Genomic DNA, 25,107 nt, shown 5'->3' on the forward strand with positions numbered 1-25,107 from the left:
TCGAAAGATGAACTGATAAATCTACTGTTCGGTTATAAAATTTATTTGCTTTGATTAATTGTGTACATTTTGAAGTAGTACAGAATTGTAATTTGGAAACCGTTCCGTGGAGAGTGTTTCAAGCCTCTGGACACGTGTACAAACAAATGCTAGGCTATTGGTCACCATTATGCTGATTCTTAATAATAGTTATTATGTAGGTTTCGCCTTTTGCAAGGCAATAAATAGTTGTGGTGAGGGGGGGGGGGGGTTAATGGTCAACGTAATAGGTGGAACAGGCACATACTCTGTATATTTTTTGTTGATAAGTAACAATGACTTTTCTCGTTGCATGCGAAATGTGCACGTGGTTGCTGCGATAAGGCCTCGAAATTGATCGTTTAAGTAGTCAGATGTCTGCGAGGGTAATAACAATGACGTAGCTCGATATGATATTGAACTGAGAATGATTTGTGCTACTGAGTGTGAGTATTTAGATTTGCTGTGGCATGAAAAGAGTGTTATTAATCTCATTTGAGTCCTGCTCGAGTAAAGTTGTTTCCCCCCGTTGGAATCCGGCCTAAATTTGAGGGTTCCGGCTGACCGTCTGCGTGTCTCTGCCGCTTTTCCGTAAACATATTTATTTGGCATTGTATATTAGCGCTTCCTTCAGAAAACAGATGGGATAAAGTTAATTTAGGCCGTATCAGCATTCTGCATTAAAGTCAAATATTTGTTTCGTTGTCTAAAATAGGCGTATTCCTAGGCCTACGTAATTTATACATTTAGCTGACAGTATTGTTCTTCTGGGTTGTGACGCCGTGTGGTTTTGTGGGTAGATACCGACGTTTCGGTGTCACAACCCAGAACATCGCCATAGCCATGAGAACCTGAAATCTCATATGCAGACTTATTTCGGTATTAGGCCACTGTTTAATGCAGTTGACTGAAAGGGTTAAGTTATTTTTTGAGGCACAAAGAAGTGGGATAAATACAAATGTTTTCTGAATATATTTAGGATCTAAGTGTTTCCTCAGTTTTGAGACGAATGCCACTCCACAGGTGGAGCTGGACCGGAGCCGGTATTCGAACAAGGTACCGCCCGAAGTATAGTTTAAAGCAGCGTTTCTCAACCTATGGTATGCGTACCACTGGTGGTTTCGGGAGCCAGTGTTGAGTGGTACGCGAACTACGTAAGAAAATTAAAATATGATATTAACATAAGTAGGTTTTACCTAAATGCATTTAGTTAGTGGTACCTTTAATGTGTTAAATTAGAATTAGTGGTACGCCAGCGAAAAAGGGTGAGAACCCCTGGTCTAGAGCGTTGTCGCTGCTGCGGTCGTCTCAATCAGTGAAAGTCATATGACGCACATGCGCAGACATACGAACATAATACATACACGCTTACGCTCTGGCCCTTTTATCCCCGGTGAAAGAGCCCGTGGTACCGATTGGGTAGAAGACAGGATGTTATCACAGTCGGTCTGAGCCGATCTCAATCAGCCTGCATGTCGGACGCCCAGGAATCGATTTTTGACAGTGATTTTCCATTTCGCCACTGCATCTAGGCCAGCCCTGAATTTCTTTCAACTTGCCTGCTGTCCATTGGGCGCGGAGCGTTCATGTTAACACTTTGAAAAACTAAGAATAAAAATTATCTTCCTGGTACTCTCATGGTTCGATGGTACTCCATACACTGGGATACAGCAGAGCCGATCCGATAAAATGCATGGGTAGCCAGTTCCAATTAGCCAGGTATAATCGGCGAACGTAAGCCTCAACTGGCTGGTTGAGTCGCTAACGATGGATTCGATGTGATCGGTTCTGCTGTGCCCCAGCGTATGAGGTATCTCTGAACCACGAGAGTAAGACGGAAGACATTTCGTTTCTAGCTTCTCAAAGTGTTAGCCGGGCTAACACGGTTAACATGAACTCTCCGCTCCTGGGAGCGCCTCAGATTTGAATCTTTATTTTGAAGAAAGTAATTTCACATCACTTGTACGAAATATAGGCCTACTGAATAATTTCTGAATATGGTAAAGTCTGTCGCTGCATGAAGAATTTCTTGAAATTATTTTATTGTTACATGGAATTTATTTTAGACGTTAGTATGGACGTTCGCAATTAGTTGACATTGGCTTGTTCGAAAGGCACTTCGTAGAAAATATGTCTTCCTCATATTCGGGCAAATATGGCGGTTCTAATTACTTAAGTATAAAACATAGCTTTTGTCGTTTCCAGTCACCACGACGCGGCGATTACCTCAGTGCGTGTTGTAATGATACTACTCCGAAACAGAGGTAATATTTACATTTCCTTTTATCGGTACACCACAGATATGTTTTCCGAGTAGTTAATCGTTTGTTGCCGATTCATTAGAGCGTATAAATGATGGCTGTGGAATTTTGAATAATATATGTGATTTACAGTGCACACGAAAACTTTTTCCCCCCTCGGATGCCGTAATGCCACAAAATGACCTTCCTGTCGACAAATTGCTTTGTATATTTCGACCATGAACGGGAGAGAGACTTAAGTATCTTAAATATGCTCTGTTTCATTTACGGCTACAAGGAGAACAATTTTGCTGATATATTCCCGAATTTCTGAGCCCTAATACGGACCCACATTTGTATCTTGATTTAAGAGCGGGTTCTTAGATTTTTGCGTTGAGACGCGGGTTCAAAAGGTTTTGTTCATCCGCTCCGCCTTAATGGCCTTATTTACTGAGCCTCTGATTTTATGAGCGACTTTCAGCTCCGCTGACATACATTGGCGGGTTTAACTATCGATCTAATTCTTGTCTTTCGGTTTTCACGGCTAGAATTCAGTTTTCAATCTCGCTTTTCCGGGTCGAATTATCCACCATTTCGGAAAACATTGCACTTACATGCGAACATTCTCAGTGAAGATGGCAATTAACCACCACTGGACACTGTCATTTGCCATTTGAATACAGTTCGCACCTCCACACCATATTTTTAGTTATAATATTATCCTCACAGCAGGTATCTCCTTTCCGTGTATTCATACCAAACTTTCGTACGAATTTGTCCGCCATGCGTGGTACGTGTCTCACATAGGATTTGCAGTGATGGAACCGTAGCTTACACGTGCTGCAGGTTAGGATTCCAGCAGAAATCACCAAGGTTAAAGTCATGCTCATAGCTAACAGCGTACCTTGTTTGCACTATATGAGCAGTTTCTAAGCAAATGCTGCAGCATTAGACCGTCTTCACTCTAGTTAGCGACGCTGGTCTTGGGTAAAGTGAAAGCATCAGGGTTTTTTTCGTGTAGTTACCGCTAGTAACAATCAAGAAGTCTATTTATAACGCTTGGACTTCCATTCGAAAGGTAACGGTTTGAATCTCGTAATATGCCTTTTTTTTAATTTATGACCCAAATTAAATCAGAGATTCGTGCATCATGCAGTATTTTTGTTTAGAATTACCAGTGTGAAAACGGAAATGTGGCTTCAACCAAAGGACGTTCTGCTGCTTCGAACTCATTCACATTTACGCCGATTAAAGAGACGTTGACTGATTTCCTTTACCACGGTTGGGCGAAGAATCTCCGTGGCCCTCCACGAAAAGGTTAATATAGCAGTAGCGATGCAGGCTTGTGTGCTGAAGGTACCCGGTTCGAAACCGGTACTTCTGACTCCTTACTGAAGTTTTGTGCGAGTTTCCTCATTCTTTCCAACTGAATGATGAGATAGTACTTCGAAATAGGCCATGATCCCTTTCTACTAAATTATTACCTTCTCATTGTTCGTGACTAGTCTGTTATCTGTTGCCAAAATGTAGCATCTGCAGTTGAAACAGCGTAGTCAAATAACCTGAGTGTGGAAACATCACAGATCTTTACGTTGATATTTTCCGCGGTACTATGGACATTAATGACTGGTCGTGAGTACATTTTAATTGTGTTATATCGCTGCTTATTGTACTCAAATACAGACATGGAAAAGATGAATCTCATTTGTATACTTGGTTGATGCTGTTGTGATGGCTAACCAATTCCGAAACGTGTTACCATTTTAACTTGTGTAATTTAATTAATATGCGCTAAAGTGATGAAATAGTAAGCGTTTATATTACTGTGTCTGTGAGTAGACCTATAATTATGCATTCTGTATTGTGATTATTGCATTGACAGAGCAAGTCTAACTCAGCGATACTGGATCTAATATTTAAACTAGGAAACTCTGGTTCCACTCTCGGCAGGAAACTGGAAATCTCTTAGGGTCGTTTGGTTGTACTGAGTACTGACATTAGGCTTACATTTAAACAGTCCGTGACCTCTTCCATCAGATATTTCGTGACCCACGTTTGAGGATTCTGATATGGCATTCAACTAAGTCTTTGCAGGTGATACTGCATCACCAAATACATAGAAATAGTATATATTATAGCGACAAAGTCTTAATACAGGTCATCCATTTTTATTTTTAAAAATTATATTTATAATGCAACAAGTTTGCTGATGCGGTGACGTGATGCCCCTGGGTTTTTGAGGTACCAGTTCTCTAATTTCTTTCGTTTTTACTCAGTAGCTCTAGGTGGATGTTGGCATAGCTTTTGTATAGGCCACAGTCAGTCTTTTACAGTTCACCGAATGTAACAATCTGTAATAACTACATGTCGATTTATTAACGTTATATTATGTATGTAGTTCAGCCCTTATATATTTTTTTTATGATATAATTGGTCGTGATACAGCTAACCGACGATCTGAAACAAGGAAAGAAGATGAAATTCCAGGAATTAAAACGAGAAGCTGAGAATAGGGAAAACTGGAGAGCTCTTTTTGGGCACAGCAATGGACCTGTCGTCAGACAGAACACTGAATAATAATAATTGGTCTTACAGTATATAAAATCATCACTTTTGCGCACTTGAACACCCATTAAAATGTGTAATATAATTTTTAGTTGCTATCTGCTCGGCCATGTACGTACCGCCGTATCAGAAATTAAAAAGCAAAACCTTTCACAGAAAATGTAAAGTTATTGTCAGATGGCGTGTTATTGGTCGACTTTCTGTTAGGCGTTTTGTGATTGGTTCTCATCACTGCAGAGCGTGCGAACTTCAGAGGCACAGTGCAGGAGAGAGAATAGGTTGAATGAAATGAGTGAGATCAGTACATAACTAGCGCCTCTGGCGGTGAGTGGAAATGGTGTAAGTAAAGTAACGCCTCTTCTCTTACCTGTGCAAAGAAAAGGACTAGTGTAACTTTTCCTAACAAGAAAATAGTGCAATATAGCCTTCGTATGTCAGTAGCCGTTGGTCTCTACGCGCAGCATGTAGTGATCTGCAGTAAGTGATGTATTGGTGAGGTGCTATTAACAATATTGATTTCGTGAAACACTCCGAAGACCTAGCTGATGTGGAAAATTATTTGTTTGACACGTATTATTTCACGTCTTTGTGTGCAATTCAGTGTGCAGTTTCAGTAATTACAATATCACATGTACCCAGTAAACACCCCATTTTCCCCCGTAATATGATGTTTAAAGAATGCCGCATAGATTTTCTCAGTGTCTAATGTAATATTCAGCGGCTGTCCTGATATTAATTTTTAATTTATGACATTGTAATCACTGTTGTGAGGATCTATAATAAGTGCAGTTGTAACAATCGAGTTATCCTTCTGTTAACGATATGCAGACATTTTGAGCGATAATTTGCCTACACTACTATCAGCAAAGCAAGTAGGTCTCTGAAAGTCGTAACAGGCAATAAGTATAACAGAATTGTCAATTTAGTATTTCGTGTTTATAATAAAATACCGGCTGTAATGGTCGTGTTAAAACACTCGTGAATAATGACTGAAATTTTATGTTTCCTATTTCTCGCTTTGTTCACATTGTATCAAGTACACAGCTGAAAGTTTAAATTATGTGAAGCATGTAATAAGTCTAGGCCTATATATATATATATGGAGAGAGTGAATTATAAAGTTGCTTTTGTGCACTAATCTGCTAACAGTGATGTAGTTTAAACAGATGTAACGTTCAGATAAATGCATCATTTAAGTTCCGTATATCGATATTGTTAACGTTATTCCAGAAATGCTTTTTCGAAATAATTTTTGATGCAGATCGCTACAAAACCAAAATTGTAGAGTTTCAAATAAAACCATCTTTAAATTTGAAGTACTGCGTTTAAAATACTTTTTAGGCGGTGCATTTCATATTCAAGTCAGCTTACATTTATGATGAATACGGGTCTTGTATACAAAGTTGATGATTTTTTGCAGTACTAAATGTGTTGGAATATCTATTTAATGGAGGCTTTTATGCTTATTAAAAGAATAATTAATATTTTTTATTAGGCGGGCTGCACAGTTCTTCCTGAGCAACAAGAGACATTATGAAATGAAGAATTAATCGAACAGTGTGTAGAATGGTTTATAGTGGTAATGTTGCTGAAAATTTGTGTCTTTTCCCCACAAATGGTCTGTGAAAAGGGCGTACTTCGCAAAATGTTGATTTCTAAACTGTTCATTGGCCAGTGGAGATATTTTAGCATTACAATAAATCCTGCTTTCTTAATTAATAATGTTTCTTATACTCTTGTTTCGACCTCTTCGAATTTGAGAGTTTTATTCTGAAAAAGACGACAAAATCTGAAGTCTAATCAGAGTTGGTGTTGGTATTGTATGATAGACTTGGACTGAAGGCTTTACAACGACGTTATGTGCAGGTGTTCGAGAAACTCTTTCACTGGCTGTTAACGGCGGTGAGCTGGAGGCATGAAATGGCTGTTCGTAAGCTGTAATCACAAGAACACTTCCTTTGCCCTGTAAGACTATCATACACAGCAGTAGTAAATGCGCCCATTGTTTTCGAACTCAATACATTTGTCAGACATCGTCGTAAAGTGCCTTCGATCTTTAAGGCAGTGGAAATTTATCTTAAATAGTGAAGACTCGCGAAAGTGACATCGTTGCTGTGGGTGTACAGAATAAACTGTGGTTGGTGGGAAATGGGGTTCTCTAGGTTTCCGGTGCTCTTTTCGGTAACGTTGCTAAGGTTACGCAATTTGTAGCTGTGTTATGAGCGCATCAACAGCCACTGGTTTGTAGATAGTGAGGAACATTTGAACATTAAGTAACTGGTGGCATGGAGTACACGTGGAGCCTTCCAGAGGACAGTGGTGGTGGCGGTAACACGGATTCCACGGACAGGACGTCCATCGCCGGCGGCCAGCGTCTAGTTATCGACGCCCGGCGTCTTCCACATCCTACGCCAGGTCTGACTTTTATTATAGCCCCTAACTTATTTCTTGTTTATATTATTTTCTACGTGTGCAATATTTATTATTGTTTGCAGGAAAGAGTTTATGAATTTATCAGCTATGGAAATGATTGGAAATAAATACCATCGTCATTATTGATTCATAGTATTTAAGCGTTTGTGTTCCTCTCAGTAACGTATGTTAATCAAATTTGATTCTCCTATCTCTGACCATGACGACCTCGTTGTTAGGAACTTAATGATTTTTAATTCAAAGTTTTTTTAAAAGTATCTTTTGGTGTATAGAAATTCCGTTCTGTCTACAGAAAAAAATATCATTTGTTAAAATACAAAGTAGGCGACTGGATTCCGAGGCTAACACAATCATAGCCTCATAATTTTACTGATTTCAGACTTAAGATTAAGATATATTTCTCGTTCTCCCCGTTTCCCCGAACGCGCACATAAAATCGAATTTCATTCATACCACATTTCTGTGTTACAAAATAGCTTTACAGAGGTCATTATTTTACAGTTATTAAAACTGGGACCGCTTGTCGTGTATAATGTAGAAGTAATTCGGGCCGCATAAAACACCGAAAAGGACAGCGAAATTGACATGCATCATATAAAGAATAATGTAGAGGGAAACTGAAATAATATGACATCGACCTATGTTGAAATTAATTAGCGCAACGGAAGTGGAGGTTGCGTAAATTTCATTGATAATTTTCCTTTTCGGTTCGAATTGTTTCCATTACTGTAACTGTGTTCTTAAAAAAAGAGAATCATTGCTTTGCATACGGTCGCATTTATTTCGAACTTAATCTCCACTTTGTCAGATTTTTCAATAAAGTATCCTTCCATGGCATGTCGTATGTTACAATCCATTGCACCATTCAAGTCTAGCGATTTTTTGTGATGTGTCAGGGAATTATGAATAATCGTGTATAATGGACCTGTAATCATCTTTGTTTGTCTCGAGTTTCCTTTACGAAATATGTAGCATTAGGCTTTTCCGATTACCTGTAAAAACCCTCTTATTGGTAAGGAATGCAGTACCCTAAACTGCCTCCCGTCTTGTTTGTGTCCGTGTTACTTTTGAGACGGCAAAGAAATCCTCGTATTCGGTTGTATGTAATGCTCAAGCCATTTTACGTCATATTTTAACAGGCGTTTATTGTAGAAATAAGGTATAATTTCTAGGCTAAGTAGATAATTATTTGTAATTTGAAGTTAACATATTTCCAGCTTGCCTTGTAAATGGAATGCAAACAGAGACCAGGGTATAGTGTTGTGTTTTAAAACGCGTTGCTGATTGGTTGTAAACATCCAATGTTGATTCATCTGAATAAATAACGCGTTGTTCAGCTATTTAAGTCTGACTGCGTAGTCGGTTCTTTTATGGCTAGTTTTGCTTATTATTGATATCACATGCTATGCCATTTGATAGGCTATATTACCTGAATTTCTTTGAATTCTTGAATTGGTTGAATTGTATTGTCAGTTTCTGCAGGACTGCATTGCGTAACATGCCAGAAGATGGCCATTTGTGTTTTATTTCTCCTTCCTGCATTGTAGTTAATCTGTTAAAATTTTCTCTGATCTGAAATGTGTATTGCAAGGATTGGAAAAGCGTTGTGAAATGCTGAGATTAATTTAAATGTAAGTTAATTTCGTTGAAATTGTGGATCATTCTGCACGAAATGAGAAATAAATTAGCCTATAATTATGTGTAATCAGGGAAGGAACGCCTAAAGTGAACTAGGTTTTACTTCGAATTAATTTTGTCAGGAGGGACCGAAACGCATTTACTTCCGATTTCACGGCGCACAGTCCTGGATTGTCGAAGCAGCTCTGACATTCTTAGTAATTTTCTGTGAACATTTAATTGTGGCTAATTTTTGTAGCTGCGAATAGTCCCACTAATAGACTTGCAATTAACATGTTCATTATATTCAACCAGGCATTTTGTTATGTTTAATAATTCCATAGCAGTAACAAGATTTTTATAGTTTACTGCCATTGTTCTGAAAACGTTAAGTTGACCCCCCCCCCCCCCCAAAGAAGTCTACTCGTGACCGAACAGATGCATTGTCTTGATTGACTGTCTTCTTGCTTACTGCCTAATTTTATGTGTTCTTGTGAGTGAACCAGTAGCCTACTATGGGGGGCATTGCACGTTTCGTGCCCACAAAAAACTTGGCTGATTTAAATTATAGTTTGTGTAAAAGATTGAGCACTAACGCTTTGGGGTTTAATGTTAGTCCGACAGCTTTTACATTCAAATAAGAGAAACAGATTCGTGACGCATTACATGAACGTATATTTAAAAATATAGAACTTTGTGTACCACGTAAGGTTAAGTAAACTGAGAAACAAACAACGAGGTATAAAGATGACTGTCTTCAGCGTTCTTGCGCCGTGTAGTGTATAATTTTACGGACGTATCAGAGATGCTTAACCGTCGCCTTAATCAGGGTGATGATCTCCCTGATGATGGAGACAGCACGTCTGAAACGTCGGTAAACTTCTGCCAGATACCAGGGCGCAACATCCCAAAATACTCGATGCCGTTAAAACCTTAAATCTCTCCAAAGAACTAGGTGTGCCTTAAGCTCTTCCTGCACTGACTGTGTTCAAGTACGGCGAACAGTTTTACCCTTACCATGGAGTTTAATTGTTCTGTCAGTAATAGTCATACACGTAGAACTTTGTTTCACCTTTCGAACAGAACATCCTTGCATGAGGACAGAGTAACAGCAATCAAGGACCCCGGAAGGTGTTTCGCTTGCACCTTGCTCCTATAGTAGCTTCTTATTAGTGCCGTTATAATGACAGCGTGTTTCTGCTGCACTTAAGTTTTGTCTTCGTGCAATTGTCACGTCACTTGTTTACAAATTATGAAAGAAAAGGCTCTGCTGTATGAGTTATAAGATACTGTGTTTCTTCGTCGTATTGGCCGAGTGCTTTCTCTGCTTGTTGGCCTGTGAGGACACAGGACTCTGCAGTTAGCCGTAACTGCAGAGCGTAGGGAGGAAGGCATGCGATCAGCTAGTTTCACTCTTTGTAGTGTGTGATGGTCACACTCGTAGAAACAGAGATATCATAGAAAGCCAACTTGCGAATGTATGAATCGTCCTTTGCCATGTTGCTTGTGATGCCTGTATGTTACAGATAAAAATCTGTTGCTGAAAAATTAATTTACAGCACCTGACAGTAAATTGTTTTGTTGGTATAGCTAAATAAATGCACAGATAATATTACAAAAATACATGTACCACATAGAAAAATTGTTCAGGCAAAAGATGTAACATATATCAGAATGTTTTTAATATTTTGTTATTTAAGATTGATGGTACAGTGAGCTGTTTCATATGAACATTAATAAAGATTCTATAAAGGCTTGTCGCAGTGGCTGATTCATTCATTATAGGAATAATCATTATTGTATTGGTCTAATAGTTTACACACTTAGCATTCGAAAGGTCTTGGGCTCGATCCCGACCGTAGTCACTAATAAAAGTAATAATTGAATTTAAATGACTAATAATAATAATAATAGTGTCAGTATTATTACAACCAGTCACCTAAAGACGGAAGTAAAGTCAACTCCGAAACGTCGTGTTTCTGAATTATACCTCACATTGTATAATGTCCAACGTAATGTTCCTATAATAAACACTAACTACGTTTAATTTGAACTTCGTGAATGTATGGTTTTTTGGACCGATGCAGACAAAAATGGATTTGGTTCGGTGTTAACATGTTTGAACACTGCAGGTAGTCGAAATGTGGTGTAATTATCGATAGAGGGAAGTATTTAGAAGATGGCTGTCTTCTGGGTTGTTGCACCCTGTAGTCTGGTAGAAGTTTACCGACGTTTCAGATAGCCATCTTCAAACTCACCGACGTGAAAACCTCAAATCCTACAAATATTTAAATTTTGAGTGCACGTGTTTGCGCTTGTTAAATATTACTTACATTACCTTAACCCTTTTCAGAGAACTCAGAGATATTAATAAAATCCTCTCGGGTTATATTTAGATCGTACATTAACTCAGATATATTTCTTCGTAACAATTTTTTTTTTGAAGCGAACGTTCCGAATCTGACGTCAACGATTCGCTTGTAAGTCATAACGTGAAAAGTAAATAGATTTCCTACGGAAGCAAGTTAATTTTAATTTAATATGAACGCGACTGTGGAGGCGTACTTCTGTTTGTGGTAATCATGTTGTCCGCACGTACTTCGTTATTTTGTATTTCTCATTGATCTTAACTAGGCTATGTAGGTTTGCTGCCTATTACTCCTTTAGTAAAAAAAGCAAATCTAAAACTATTAAAAACTAATGATAGGTTGCTTATACGAGGTGCGATCGGAAAGTTTCAAGACTGCGCGTATAAAAACCCGTACACTTATCTCAGGTATTAAATTCATTCATCACCCTCGAAGTAGTTCCCCTGGGAGTGAACACAACGATCCCAGCGCCGCTGCCAAGCCTGGAAGCATCCCTGGAAATCTTTCTTTGTCAGCCTGTCAAGCACCATCTGCGATTCTGCCTGAATCTCTTGCCAAAGACTCGCCAAAACGGCTACGGAAACCTATGAAATGCTAAAGCAAGCATTTGGGGAGTCCGCAATGGGTCGTGCACAAACTTTTGTGTGGAATTCACGTTTTAAAAATGGCCGAACCTCTGTCGATGATGACGAGCGTTCTGGACGACCATCTTCGAGCACAACGCCCGAAAATGTTACGAAGATTCGGCAGGCCATTCACGAAGATCGACATCGTACCATCAACGACTTGTGCGACATTGTTGGGATAGGCTATGGGACCTGTCAGCTGATTCTAAAGGAAGAACTCCACATGCGACGCATCCTGTCTGAGGACCAGAAGCAGAATCGACTTCTCGTTTGTCAGGAGCTCAAAGATCTTGCAAGAACCGACCCCAACTTCCTTTCTAAGCTCCGTGTGACTTCTTCCTCTTCCCAAAGATGAAAATTCAGCTAAAGGGAAGGAGATTTGAGACGATAGAAGAGATTCAGGCAGAATCGCAGATGGTGCTTGACAGGCTGACAAAGAAAGATTTCCAGGCTTGGCAGCGGCGCTGGGATCGTTGTGTTCACTCCCAGGGGAACTACTTCGAGGGTGATGGATGAATTTAATACCTGAGATAAGTGTACGGGTTTTTATACGCACAGTCTGGAAACTTTGCGATCGCACTTCGTATATAAAGTATTGTTTAAGTTCACTTATTGGGCTTCTAGTTTATTGAACCGTGGAGTCTTGCTGGTTGCATACCAACCTCTCGGATGAGCAACCCACGATTTTGCATAGCCGCCATATTAATATTTTTAACAAGGAATTAAAATTACAAAACTGTAATGGAATACAACGGTATGACACTTGTACCAAGTTTTGTAAATATCCATCAGTTACTTTTAATGTTTAAGAGGACACACCTAAATACAGCCGGGCGTGATGGTACAACAATGCTTATGTTATTTTGTTAAATAAAGAGTGTAATCTGAGAAACCTATTTCACTTCGTTTGAAATAGCAGAGTCATTGACTAGGTGACACATTATGACGTGTCCTTTAAGCCACATTAAGTCCTATTTATTATAGAATGTATAATCGAATTTTAAAGGTATCTAATTGGTATTCAGTGAAATACGTTGGTAAATGTTTTCAGTGTATTGGTTTTGTGCTTGCATTCACATAATTAGTTATAGTCCGCAGCTTACACAAATGTTAATTAAAAAATTAATAAATTGTTCTCGCCATGATGTGGTAATGTTTCTGAATGATGGCAGTTCTTTGGTCATTAGCGATTTTATCATAGCAGAAGGTTTGTAACAACTCAGCTTTATTAATAATTAACGGTGTCATTCCATTTGATGTTATAGTGTCGGAGTGTACTTTTTCATATACGCAGCAACTTATATAGGAGTTATTTTTATTCAATTGACTCTTCACCATCGTCAAGAAGTTTTAGATTTGATTTATATAGGAGTAGCCTAATATGAGTGATGTCAGTTTATAATGTATGAGTTCATTCAGTATCACTGCCTCGAGAAAATAGTTCCTCAAGGACATCTTTTTACATGCATACATGTATGTGATGTGATACAATGCATGTATGAATGCATATGGACGTGTGTGTATGTATGCAGTGTAAGTTTGTGTGTGTAGCCTAGAACTTATCTCGTTAACTACCGCCAGAAAAAATCGGTGTCTTCAGCAGGTTAATGGTTTTTATGAAAGTAATAGCCTTTCATCTCGATAATTAAATTAAAAAAATATAAATATATTTTTTGGGTAAAGTGCAGGAGCTTTTGTACGATAAAACGGGTGTTACATGTAGTTACCACTTAGCATTGTGCTGTAAAGTGTTACCGTACAAATTACGTCACAGCATTGGATATTTACGTATGGATGTTGAAGTGTTTCAAATGTTCTGTCGTTTTATTCCAAATGTTTTATTTTATTTGCAGTTTCTCGTTCACTTAGAATATTAAATATGCCTTTCGTATTATGCCAGGAGAAAGCTATTTAGGCTTATCGCTTCAAAGAACTTGAGTGAACCCTCCTGAAATACGAACGAGATGCTTATCCTCTTCTTAATTTTAATTTAATTTGTGGTGTAATGAATAGTCTTAGTGCATGTACGTGGAGAAGACATTTTGCACGCCAATATAAATTGTTTGTTTCGATGTCTTTGTTGCATGTTGTTTCACTTTCAGTTTTACGCTTTAATTAGAGCGAAACACGATGCAGAATTAAGGTGGATAGATGGTAAAAATATGTACGATGGTATATCGATAAGTGGTTAGAACATATGGCGATGGTATGCATACTTGTAGTTGTGAGATTTCGTCAGATATCTCTTTTTTACGTCAGCTTGGTGTTAATTCTACTACATCTTACTAGTTTGAAAGACACGATCTATATGTATCTGTTTGTGTGTTTGTTATTCTGACGTGCGAATGACGTGTGGCTCTTGCAAATTACTTCTTCCTTCTTGAAGGATAAACTTTAATGCACTGAAGACTTAAATAACGTCTCTTTTTGTAGACCAAAAGTACTCTAATGAATAATAAATATAGTAGCACCTACTACTAACACAATAATATGCATACCTTTAGAACTAATTAAAATTGCGGTTCCATTTTCATTGTACGTAAACTTTTGGGCCATGTGTTAGACGATTGAGAAAGTATTTGGGGCATGACAAATGTCAGTCGTAAATATATTAATTGCATGTAGGTAAAGTGTCTGCCGAATGGTAACAATAACAACAACAACATGAACAATGACGGCTGCTGTGACTTGCAATTTGACCTTTGAATGGGAAAGCCGAGAGGTATTAAATCAATCACTTATTTTTGTATAATTTTTGTCATAGATTTTAGAATATGATTTTCTCGTGAACATATATTTTAACACTCTATCTAATACAAGAATATGAAGTTTAATTGTATTTTATTTTTCCTCTTAGTGTTCGGAAGATAACATTATAACATTCTTGTGAATGTGTTTTAAGTGGCTTGTGTCTAGTATATCACTAAAATATTCTTAAATTTATATAAGAGTAGACATTTTGACCTTCTAGTTTTATCTTTGACTCACAGTTTGAAATATATATTTTGAAGCAATCTTTGGCAGAGCTTAGAAGTTCTGGAACATACTATTCAAAGAACTTCGTTTGTCTTTTATCATTAACGCCTCCAACTTTCCGTTGAGGATGAGAAAGCATATCGAACGCGAAGTGTGAGACATCAATTCTAAGCCACTCTGTGTAAAATATTTTAGATAGGAATTTATTTTCTGTAAACGTATTTGCTATACGAGACCACACAATTTAGCTTTATCATAATGCCTGACAGATATTCAGGGCTTCGCAGAATCTGTCCCATAAAAATCAGCACTTATTTCAGAGGTAATTGAAGAGGCGGTGACACTAACATGGTAGTACTCGACGCTTATCTTTCCTTATTAATAAGTAGGTTAAACAGTATCCTCAAAGTCAGTTGAATACACGTATTCATATATTATATTACAACCATCTGCACAACAAATTGTCTGTTGATACTAATTATATTTGAGGTTTTTAGTGACATGTATCGACATCAGCTTGTTCCGAACTACACATACTTTTGTCGTGCGTTAACATTTGAAATCTGTAAAAGCAGATGCGTCACTGACAACATGCTCATACCGTTTTACGAAAATATTGAAGTAAATAGTTTTATGTTAAATGTTTTAGCCGTATTAAAGTTTGGCGCAACAAATTAATCTCATGATAATTGTTTGACCAAATGATGACACACTGATGCCGAAACATGTGGCCAAGCAGCCCGATTCAGTTAGTACCAGCATCCAGTTTGTATACATGATTATAATAAGTAATATAATATTTAAAATACCCAAAATGCTGCAGTATAAGATTGTATCTATGCTCAACAATTTAGGACGTTAATCTGGTTGTGTGTCTGATAACAAAGACGTTGCATTGCTGTTCAGTCGAACCTTTCAGCAATTATATGAGTGAAGCTTTCACGGCATCTTTCATTAATAAAGTCTTCTCGGGCTATCAGCCGTGTTAGATGGTGATTAATCGCCGACGTTTCGAGGACCATCTCTGTCCTCACTTTCAAGGCTGTTGACTGTGTGGCTCGTAGCTACAGCCTTGAAAGTGAGGACAGAGATGGTCCTGGAAACGTCGGCGATTAAGCACCATCTAACACGGCTGATAGCCCGAGAAGACTTTATTAACTTTCAGCAGTTGTCTTGCACAGGACTAATCCTGAATACGGTCATAAATTTGTATAGGCGTGCCATTATTGCAATAAGCTGCCTCTGATGCAATTAAAAATCGATAAAGAAATTAAAAACATGAACTGTAATGAGAAATACATTCAAGTGTAACACCAGTCAGCTGGTTACTTTCTACCTCAATTCGATTTCCATTCAATATACATGTCTGTTGCCCTCAATTCATAGTCAACGTGGTAGAACAATTTCAGACTCGTTCTGTTATCCTAGACATTCCATATAGCTACTTCCGGACTGTCATGATGTTGCATCTTTTTTTCCGTAACAGCTCTTACTTGCTGCTATAAAAAATCTTGCATTTCTTCACTCAGATTGTTGTGCAGCGTGTCAGATCTACAACAAAAAGACTGAGTTGGGACATCTTTCTCCACCCAGTTAAATAGTTTCAGAGCAGTGAAAACTTTTCCCGATTTTCAATGTGTAATTAGTGTTAAATTGCTGTTTTAATATAGTAAAGAAGATGCGATGGGTGGCGTGTGTGGTTCGCACGAGGAAGTAAGAAATAAATACTAAATTTTGTTGGGAATATTTGTAGAAATAAATAGACGCCTGCTGTACTCTTTATTGTTAAAAAAACATGCTCATACAGTAGACTCCCGATTATCCAGAGGCGGATTAATCGGCGTATGTCTGACTTAAACGGAAATTAAACATTAATTTATAAAATCTGTTGTAAGAGAACATTTCAGAAGAAGGGAGGAAATTCGAGGACATATTGAACGTACTAACATAAATTAGTTGCTGATAAAACCTGAAGTTTATGACAACAGAACTTTATTACTCTCCCTTTGAATTAGGTATACGTTTATTTATTAACATTGTTACAATAATTTCTCAATACTGTAACCAAATGTGCTGTATTAAATTTTACATACAATTATTTCTGTTATTAGAAAGTCTTACAAATTTAAGTAGTGTATCTATGTCTCTAAATAAACTTCCGTATTTGCTACATTTGCTTGTTTTCTTTTATTTTTGCGGATTATCCGGGGAAATATATTTCCCAACCAACTCGGATAATCCGGAGTCAGCTGTAATGAAATTAGTGAGACAATATACAAGACAGCCACATAAAATAAATTCATACATGGGTTTATGTGTACATAACACATACAAGCATACTTTAAAAATTAATTTGTAGCATGAGGGTGTGCTGTTTTTCTGTTTCACTTCATTATCTAAGAGATATCACCTGAGTAAAACAGCGTAGCACGGTATAATTAAGACGTTTTCTTTTAGTCTGTGTTCTATTCTCTTGATAGATTTTTTGTGGTTCTGTTTTCTTTCCGAGGTTTCTTCAGTACGGATTCTAGTGAAAAGAGAGTGTCTTCACATTATACATCGTTCTTTCAGGCGTGAAGTTTGTTCTAAATAGCATAAAGAAAATAAGATGGATAGAGTTTCGTTCTGAAAATCATTAGAGAAATTAAATGTATCTTTTGTTTAATGGTGCGAAGAAACAGTTGAATGCTGGTTCATTGAACTAAGAAAATGTTAAACTAAATTTGAGGTTTGAAAGCAACCGTTTTTACGTGAGCAATTATTTTTGTATGTGTAAATTCAAGTGCAAAACAAGAGTGACAGTGCGTTCTTTGCCATTTGTTCGTAACTTTCATCTTTATTTATAGCGTTACAGATCTATTATTGCGAAGTTAAGTTCGCGAAAAATAAACTGTTTTCCAGCATTCTCTTTCAGTAATCTGTCAGTCATAAAATTTGTATACGTAACGAATTTTTTGTTTTATTTTTGTGTTTTTTAATGAAACGTTGAGAAGTTTTATTCCGCTCCGTTAAAGGGCAGGGGTCGCAAGGAACCGAAATGAAGATTTCTGTCTTCTGGGTTGTTGTTCCGTCACTCTGAAACGTTGGTTAACATCGACCAGACTACACAGCGCAACCACCCAGAAGACAGAAATCTTCATGCTCACCGCTGTGAAAACCTCAAATCATACAACCAAAATGAAGTTCGCCAAAAAAAAATTGAGCTTATGTCCTTGCTTTTCGCCTTTAGCCTAGTTGAAAACTATAGTGCCCTAGCTCTGAAAATTACACATGAGGACACGGACGTGCGCGGACATTATAGGTTTATTTCATATAACGTGTGCATAATTATTGAAACTGCATGAGCTTTATTTTTGTTTCTTTGTTTCTTATATTTATCTTTGTCAGTCTTTCTCTCTTGAGACGCTTAGCATGTCTTACATTAAGTGTTTTGAAGCCAAAAGTAAAGTTATCCCTCGTTCTCAGCTGAGCTGTAGACACCCATTCTTAACCTCGGAATTAAGTGGGATGAATAGTTAGCTCCACGCCTTGGTTTCTTTACACCCGAGGAGAGAACCCCGTATAGGAGGCTGGGTGGGTCCCAGAGCCGGTCTGGACGTTGTGACGAAGAGACAAAATCCGCCTTGCCTGGAATCAAACTCCGGTCGTCACCGCTGTGTTTAAAGAGTAACCTGTGCGTTGGGATTCTCTTCGCCATGGTGCTGTGCCCAAAACGGCTGTCGGAACTGTCCAACCTATTGTCGTTCGTTCCGTTGCACTGGCTCAGTCCTGTTGAAGCGTAGCTGGTACCTCGCGTCGCAGGGTAATGGCTGAAACTCTACGACTCCGGCTTTGTTGTACGCGGGTAGCCGTTTCGACTGGCGGACGGGTTGCTAGCCGTCATGACCCATGTTTTCGTGGTCTTTATTAGTCTGTTCATGTGAATACCTGGACTATACAGTGGATGTAATTAAACGTTTCCATGACCGATTCCATTCAGATTCTTCCCAGGTATTCAACGCGTGTAGTTTCGCTGTCCAGCTGGCTGCCACAGCGATAATGTTTGATTCGTATTGCTGTTTGTTCTGACTGAGATTGTTCGTGATTTTTCTCAGCTTGTAGAGGCAGATGTCGCCTGCCTTTCAATACGCCACGACAATTCCTTTTGAAATCTTTAACGAGTAACTATTTGTTATCTTCCATCGCATTCGATGTCACGTCACTTTTGTAGTTTAAACGTCACCAGTTTGTATTTCTGTGTACTTTCCTCTTGGTTCACGCTGACAACATTGGACATTCATGAGCTGGGAAGCGTTGAGTCTGTCTGATACATTGATGAACTGCGTGTTCTTTGTCGATGGAACCAAGATTGCTTTCACGCTGGAGGTCATAAACAAAAGCAATGTGTAGTTGTAAGAATACATTCTGAAATGGCCTGCGTTTTGAGTTTATAAACATATCTGCAGTTTAACAGAGCGTGTAGACCGGCACTCAGAACCACATATATGCATGTCATGTTCTAGGGGTGCCCATATTAGTAAATGTATTAGCCATGTTTATTCGGAATGAAACGCCGACGTTTCGTGTTAGCTGCTGTCTTTGCTTCAATTACCCATGACTTACGTGCTCAGTAGTCCAAATTGGTCTAAGTATTAGGTTGTGTCATTGCTTGAACTCATTTTTTAGGACCGTTTTAAACTAATTACCATCATTGCAATATATGACACTGCTTTGTCGTTTGTCAAATCACAGATGCCCACTTTGATTTCGTAGTAAGCAAGCCTTGATGCATTTTGTAATGTGTTTTCGTACTCTGCTCCACAGCTTTGATTTCAAATAGTTCACTTTTGAAAATTTTTGTAAAAGAAAGCAATTAGATGTTGGAGTTCGTGGGCCAAAACCTCCACGAGCCGTATGTTGCATATGACTGGACTATCGTGTTTATAAACATTGAATCTTAAGAAAGAATTTAACTGAGGCCTTCTAATTCCATAGTACAGACGCCTCCTTGGGAAATTAACCAGTGACGAAATTGCCTAATTGTACAGAATCTATGAAATCGGTAAACCCACATTTTTCATTAGAGCGATCGTTGGGCCCTATCCTGATTAGTGTTGTTTTTCATATATACCTTGGTCTTGCGAGTTACCTCTTACAACCAAAGTGTTAATACGCACCTTTTATTTATTTTTCGGTCCTCCACTCTTTTCTTTCGTGTGTCAGTCGCCCCGACCAACTAACCATTCATCGCGATCCTTCCCATCTACCACCGCCTCTCTCTCTCTCCCTATGATTTTGTGCAGTTGTTTAAAGTTGATGGAATAGCAGATTATTTCTGTTTATCTGCTTATTCATTGCCCGTTTAAACGCTAAATTACCAGATTCGTGTGCATTGTCTTTCGCGTGTCCCTGGTGATACAGCTTCTACTTGCATGCTCCATAGAACACGTTACTTTTACTAACTTGTTATCCTATGCTTTCACTGACGCATGTGGAATAATTGTTATCCACACGCATTATTTCCCGCTGACTGCCATTATGACACCTTGAGAGGGCTTGTTCATTATACGATTCCGGTAACTGCATAACGTGTAGGGTATCTTTCCTAAACGTTAATTGGCTTTCTTATTGTTTTGCACCAAACACTGGTGTTTTGTGAACGTTGATACGTCAAACTTTCTTTCTTTCGAAATATTTAGTTATGTTCTTCCTTAAATGTTCAAGTGGTAACTCCGTCATTATGTCTCTACGTACAAGTTACGTGCAACATTTCTTGTACTATTTGAGACCTGGCAATTGCTTGCACTTTCTGTGCTAGTACTGATCAGTATCTGCTATGAATAGCCAGTGATGTCCGTTGAAGTGTATTTTAACCTACTAATTTTAAATCACATTTATTTATAAAATATCATACATTGACGACGTGAACTGTTAGCCCAAAAAGTGATAAAGTGAAACCTACCTTTACTGATCACGACCAAGCGCTATGTATGTACAGGTGCAAAGGTGAAAGTGAAAGGATAATTACATAAAATGAAACAAAGGAACTGAGATAACGAATGAAGAAAGTATGGAAACTTTTCATAACCGAATATTTTGTTCGATAAAATTAACTTCAGGGCGTTTTACGTCATTTTCCTCTCAAAAGATTAAGTTAATATACGAGACTAAACATAATAAATTGCTTGGTTTTCACGTTTAGTGTGATTGTAGCTCACATAGGTCACTACCACTGAGGCATAATTGTAAAGGGAAATTGAATTATAATAGATGATCGTGAATTGGTCTGTTGCTTACATAAGTTGTATAATTAGAAATATAATAGGAATCCGTCTCCCGAAAAATATGACAGAAAGTTGCCCCCCCCCAACCGAATTACCATTTTTTCTTCTAAATCCATTCAACAGGACCAGAGCTGGACATTGTGTGTCTGTTATGTACTTGGAGCAAATGGCACGTACAATGTGAATCGGGATTTGGACCGAGAGATGACCTTGAATAATTTATGTTTTCAGTTGTTTACCGTTTCCTTTCAAACATTGCATGATTAAAAATATTCCAGGAGTGACGTTGGTTTGATGTTGGCCGAGTCCTTTACAATGAAGTAATAAAATATCATGTGATGCCTGAGTGCGTTCAGATATAGCCTCGAATTGCCAATTTCTTTCAGTGTATTGATGCACCAGCTCACCACGTTTAACGCGACCGTGCTACATTATCCTGGGCCATTAGATGCTATAATAGAAAGCATAAACACACCGTAAACTGGGTAGGTGCCGACTTGGTACTGAAATTAAACTGTTTGGAAATTGGCGTCGAAGCGAGACGTGACATTTCCGTAAGAATGAAGAAGAAGAAGAAAATCCCTCAGCAAGCAGAGTGTGTTGCTGAGGGGTATGCGGACCACTGGCACAGAATTACTGTGAGCACATGCCAATAGGCGCGCCGATAAGAGATGTATCTGTTACAAGTGGCGTACATTTCTGTGATCAGGATGTCAGCGCATTGCTTTCTGCGCAGAATTAAAATCAAAGTTCTGTTCTCTCTTCATGCATTCTACCACATATTTTATTTGAATTCGTATCTTTACAAGTAGTTTAAATCGAACTTAACTATTTATCGTTCAGTATAGCTGTCCACTTCCAACTCCATGAATCAGTCCTCTTTTTGAAGCTAGTCAAGAAATTCCGCGTCTTATATGGAGCCCGAAGACCATTGGTGTTCACAAGATCCCGCCACTGGCCCTTATCCTGACCCAGATGAATTAAATCTTGTCTTCCTAAGATCCATTGACACCTACGCCTAGGTCTTCCGAGTGGCCTGTTCACGGTCAGGCTTTCCAACCAGAATGTTATACGAATTTTTCTTCCCCATGCGCGCTACATGTCCTGCCCATCGTACCTACTTGATTTGGTCATGCAAATAAGTTGTTCAGTCCGCAGAGTGTGAAATTTATTAGAGTCTGTTCGTTTTATTTGATGCATTTTTCGATGTGGTAAATATTTGGTGACACAGTAAAGAATAATTACTTTATCCAGGTAGTGAGGCTAGTTTTGCGTCATTAGGTTCTACATCTGTGTCTGCAGTGTGAACAGTTTGAAACAGTGCATTCGTATCTGGAATGTAACGGAACTTACTGACATATTTTCTTCGTGTCAAAACATGTAGTAAGGTATTTAAATATCGCTGTGCTATAATAATGTAAGCAAATCCTATTGAAAGTATAATAAAAAATTAATATTATTGAATAAATAGTTTACACATGGACCTGTATAACATTAATTTAGGATTTAATTTTGTTTATTTATTTAATTAATTTATGATTATCTTAACGACTTGAACTGTTTTGCGTCGGATGATAGGACGATTGATGAACAGTAAATTGGAAAGTATATTGAAGGAACTGGTCGTTGCTTATTTTACGAGCCACACAGTCAACAGACTTGAAAATGAGGACAGAGATGGTCCTCGAAACGTCGGCAATTGATCACCATCTAACACGGCTGATAGCCCGAGAAGACTCTATTAATAAATTACCTTCTACGCCGTTGAAGTAGGCTATGCTTTGTGATCTGTAAAGGGCCAGAATTCATATTAATGACGGAAGACTAGGAAAGTAAAAGGGTGCACGCCCTGCGCTTACACACGTGTTCGAAATGCTCTACTTGCGATTATGCACCTCTGAATAAAATTATAAATTCCGTTCCTACCTCTGAGAAAACACACCGCATCTGTGTTATGAAGATCACTGATTTCTTCATAATAGCTACGTTTATGCTGACAAATTCCGAGTTGCTAAACATTAAGGCAGGTAATATACGTAGTAGCCACTGCCCTTTTAAGGGATAGAAATCTGGACGAGGTTCTCGAAAGGCCTAGTTGATCAGCACAGCGACAACTGGACATCTCTTGAAGCCTTGAAGTCGTGTGATACGTCATTTGTTTACATTTTCTCAAGTACAAACAGCTAAACACGCTGGAGTTCGTCTTGAGCATATCTATTAGAACACTTTTTTATGCGTTACTGTGGTAAATAACGACTGATGCCAGTAATAGTGCTAATTTCTCAGTCAATGTCATAGTGACACGAAATTGCAGTGTACAGAATGAGACATGACTGTTTCAGAAGTAACTCTGATGTACAATTTTTTGAGATTTCAAGTTCTCACGGCGGCTAGTATGAAGACGTCTCTTTTCTGCGTTGTTCTGCTGTGTAGTCTAGTAGAAGTTTGCAGACGTTTCAGAGGCGCTTGCTGCTTCCATGGCGGGAAGTATATATGAAACGTCGATAAAAGTGATTAAGTGAGGGAAGTTGGGCGAGGCATGTAAGACAAGTTGAGAGTATGAAGAAAGCATACAAACATTTTGTCGAAAATTCAAGTGAAGAGATTACATGAGAGGTCGAGGGGCAGAGAAGAAAATAACATTAAAATGGAACCTGTAGGAACAGGGCATGACGTATGCACGAAATGGAACGGTCTAAGGCGACACCTACAATCATCACTTCCGTTGTTAAAGAAATTTCACTACCAGTGACTATGTTTTGCGAAAATGATATTGAACCTTTGGGTTTCATTTAGCGGGGAATTTCTTGACCACGTGATGGACTTTTAATCTTTTCAAGAGAATAGAGCTGTACCATTTATTATTTAAGCGTCCAGACTACCTCATTCCGAACACTTCGGCGGTCCAGTGGTTGACGATGAAGGGGGGGGGGAGGCTTGTGGTTTATCTCAGTCTCTCTCTCGGAGAATTCCGAGATAGTATCCTGTAGTTTGCAATGACTGCCTCCTTTTAAATCCCTGCCGGTTCGCTGTCCATGATCTTCCTTCCGTCTCAATCAATGCCTTATATCATATACAGTGAAAAGAATGCCGTTAAGTAACTAAGAGCAAGTCAATACGCAATTAATTTTGGGCGCAAGCGAGAGAGGTCGTTTTAACCCTTGATAGCGCTATGGTATTTATGTGCTCCACCTTCCATGCTTTTCTGGAAGTCGGCGTTTCATACGCCACGGTCGGTATATTTCTTTCTTTACGTTTTGTGTACAAACAGTGATTATTTTCCTAAACTTATCTAATCAACCAATCTTGTCAGTTGAGTTGTGGTGTGTTTTCCTGGAGGTGGGAACCGAATGTTTAAATCTTAAACTTTAAAGTGTCTTAGACCTTAATTCCAAGTTCATTTTCATGTCTCAGATTCTGGCGACCGGGTCATGGCAGTATACCATTAAGTCTGGTATGAAAGAAATTCCGCTAACGACGTTTAGATTAGGCTGATTTTGACCTAACGTGTTGGCAGTCGCATTGAACAGTACAACTAAGTTAATTGTGAACAAATAAATCAGTAATTAATTTTCCGGTTCTGAAACGATGGATGAATGTGACCTACGCCAGAACCGTGACAACTTTAAGCGACTCTCTCTGAAGTCCCGAGTAGTGGAGTTCATTGCAAGATTGTGTATGTGGCGCATGCTTTTAAGGACATGACTGTATTTCAGCGGCCTCACTACTTCCATTTTGTGCTTTAAAATATTTAACACCCTGTTTGTTGGCTTCCTCAACTTTAGGAAAATAATTATTAAAATTGACAACACGTTTTCCATTTGAGAATAATAAACAGCGTGTTTGTTCACCGTTAAACAATCAGAACATTGTAATAACAAATAAACACTCTTTACATTTTGAACACTGTATAAGTGTGTACGCGAAAAATATTTACTTGCAGGTTGTAATTGAGTAGTAACTACGAGGCACTCAGCCATCAACTGAAGTCAGGGGTCAT

General features: G+C 38.4%; 1 protein-coding gene across 5 annotated transcripts in view; it reads left to right on the forward strand.

Annotated features, from left to right (window-relative positions):
• LOC110832994 (uncharacterized) overlaps positions 1 to 25,107 on the forward strand; it is a 116,510-nt gene that overhangs the window by 47,441 nt on the left and 43,962 nt on the right. For 2 of the 5 annotated variants that reach the window (XM_087351226.1, XM_087351229.1), the window contains exon 1: positions 6,319 to 7,238. The exons of 2 other annotated variants lie outside the window; for them this stretch is intronic. In XM_087351226.1, coding sequence (XP_087207352.1) covers positions 7,109 to 7,238 — 130 coding nt within the window. In that variant the 5' untranslated portion in view covers positions 6,319 to 7,108. Of the gene's footprint in view, positions 1 to 6,318; positions 7,239 to 25,107 lie in introns of those variants that run through there. One more of the 5 variants, XM_087351227.1, reaches the window with a different exon arrangement.

The sequence above is a fragment of the Zootermopsis nevadensis genome, unplaced genomic scaffold, assembly GCF_977971745.1.
Source record: "Zootermopsis nevadensis isolate Lab colony 2312 unplaced genomic scaffold, Znev_1.0 Znev_ptg000018l, whole genome shotgun sequence".
In the NCBI taxonomy this organism is placed as follows: domain Eukaryota; kingdom Metazoa; phylum Arthropoda; class Insecta; order Blattodea; family Termopsidae; genus Zootermopsis; species Zootermopsis nevadensis.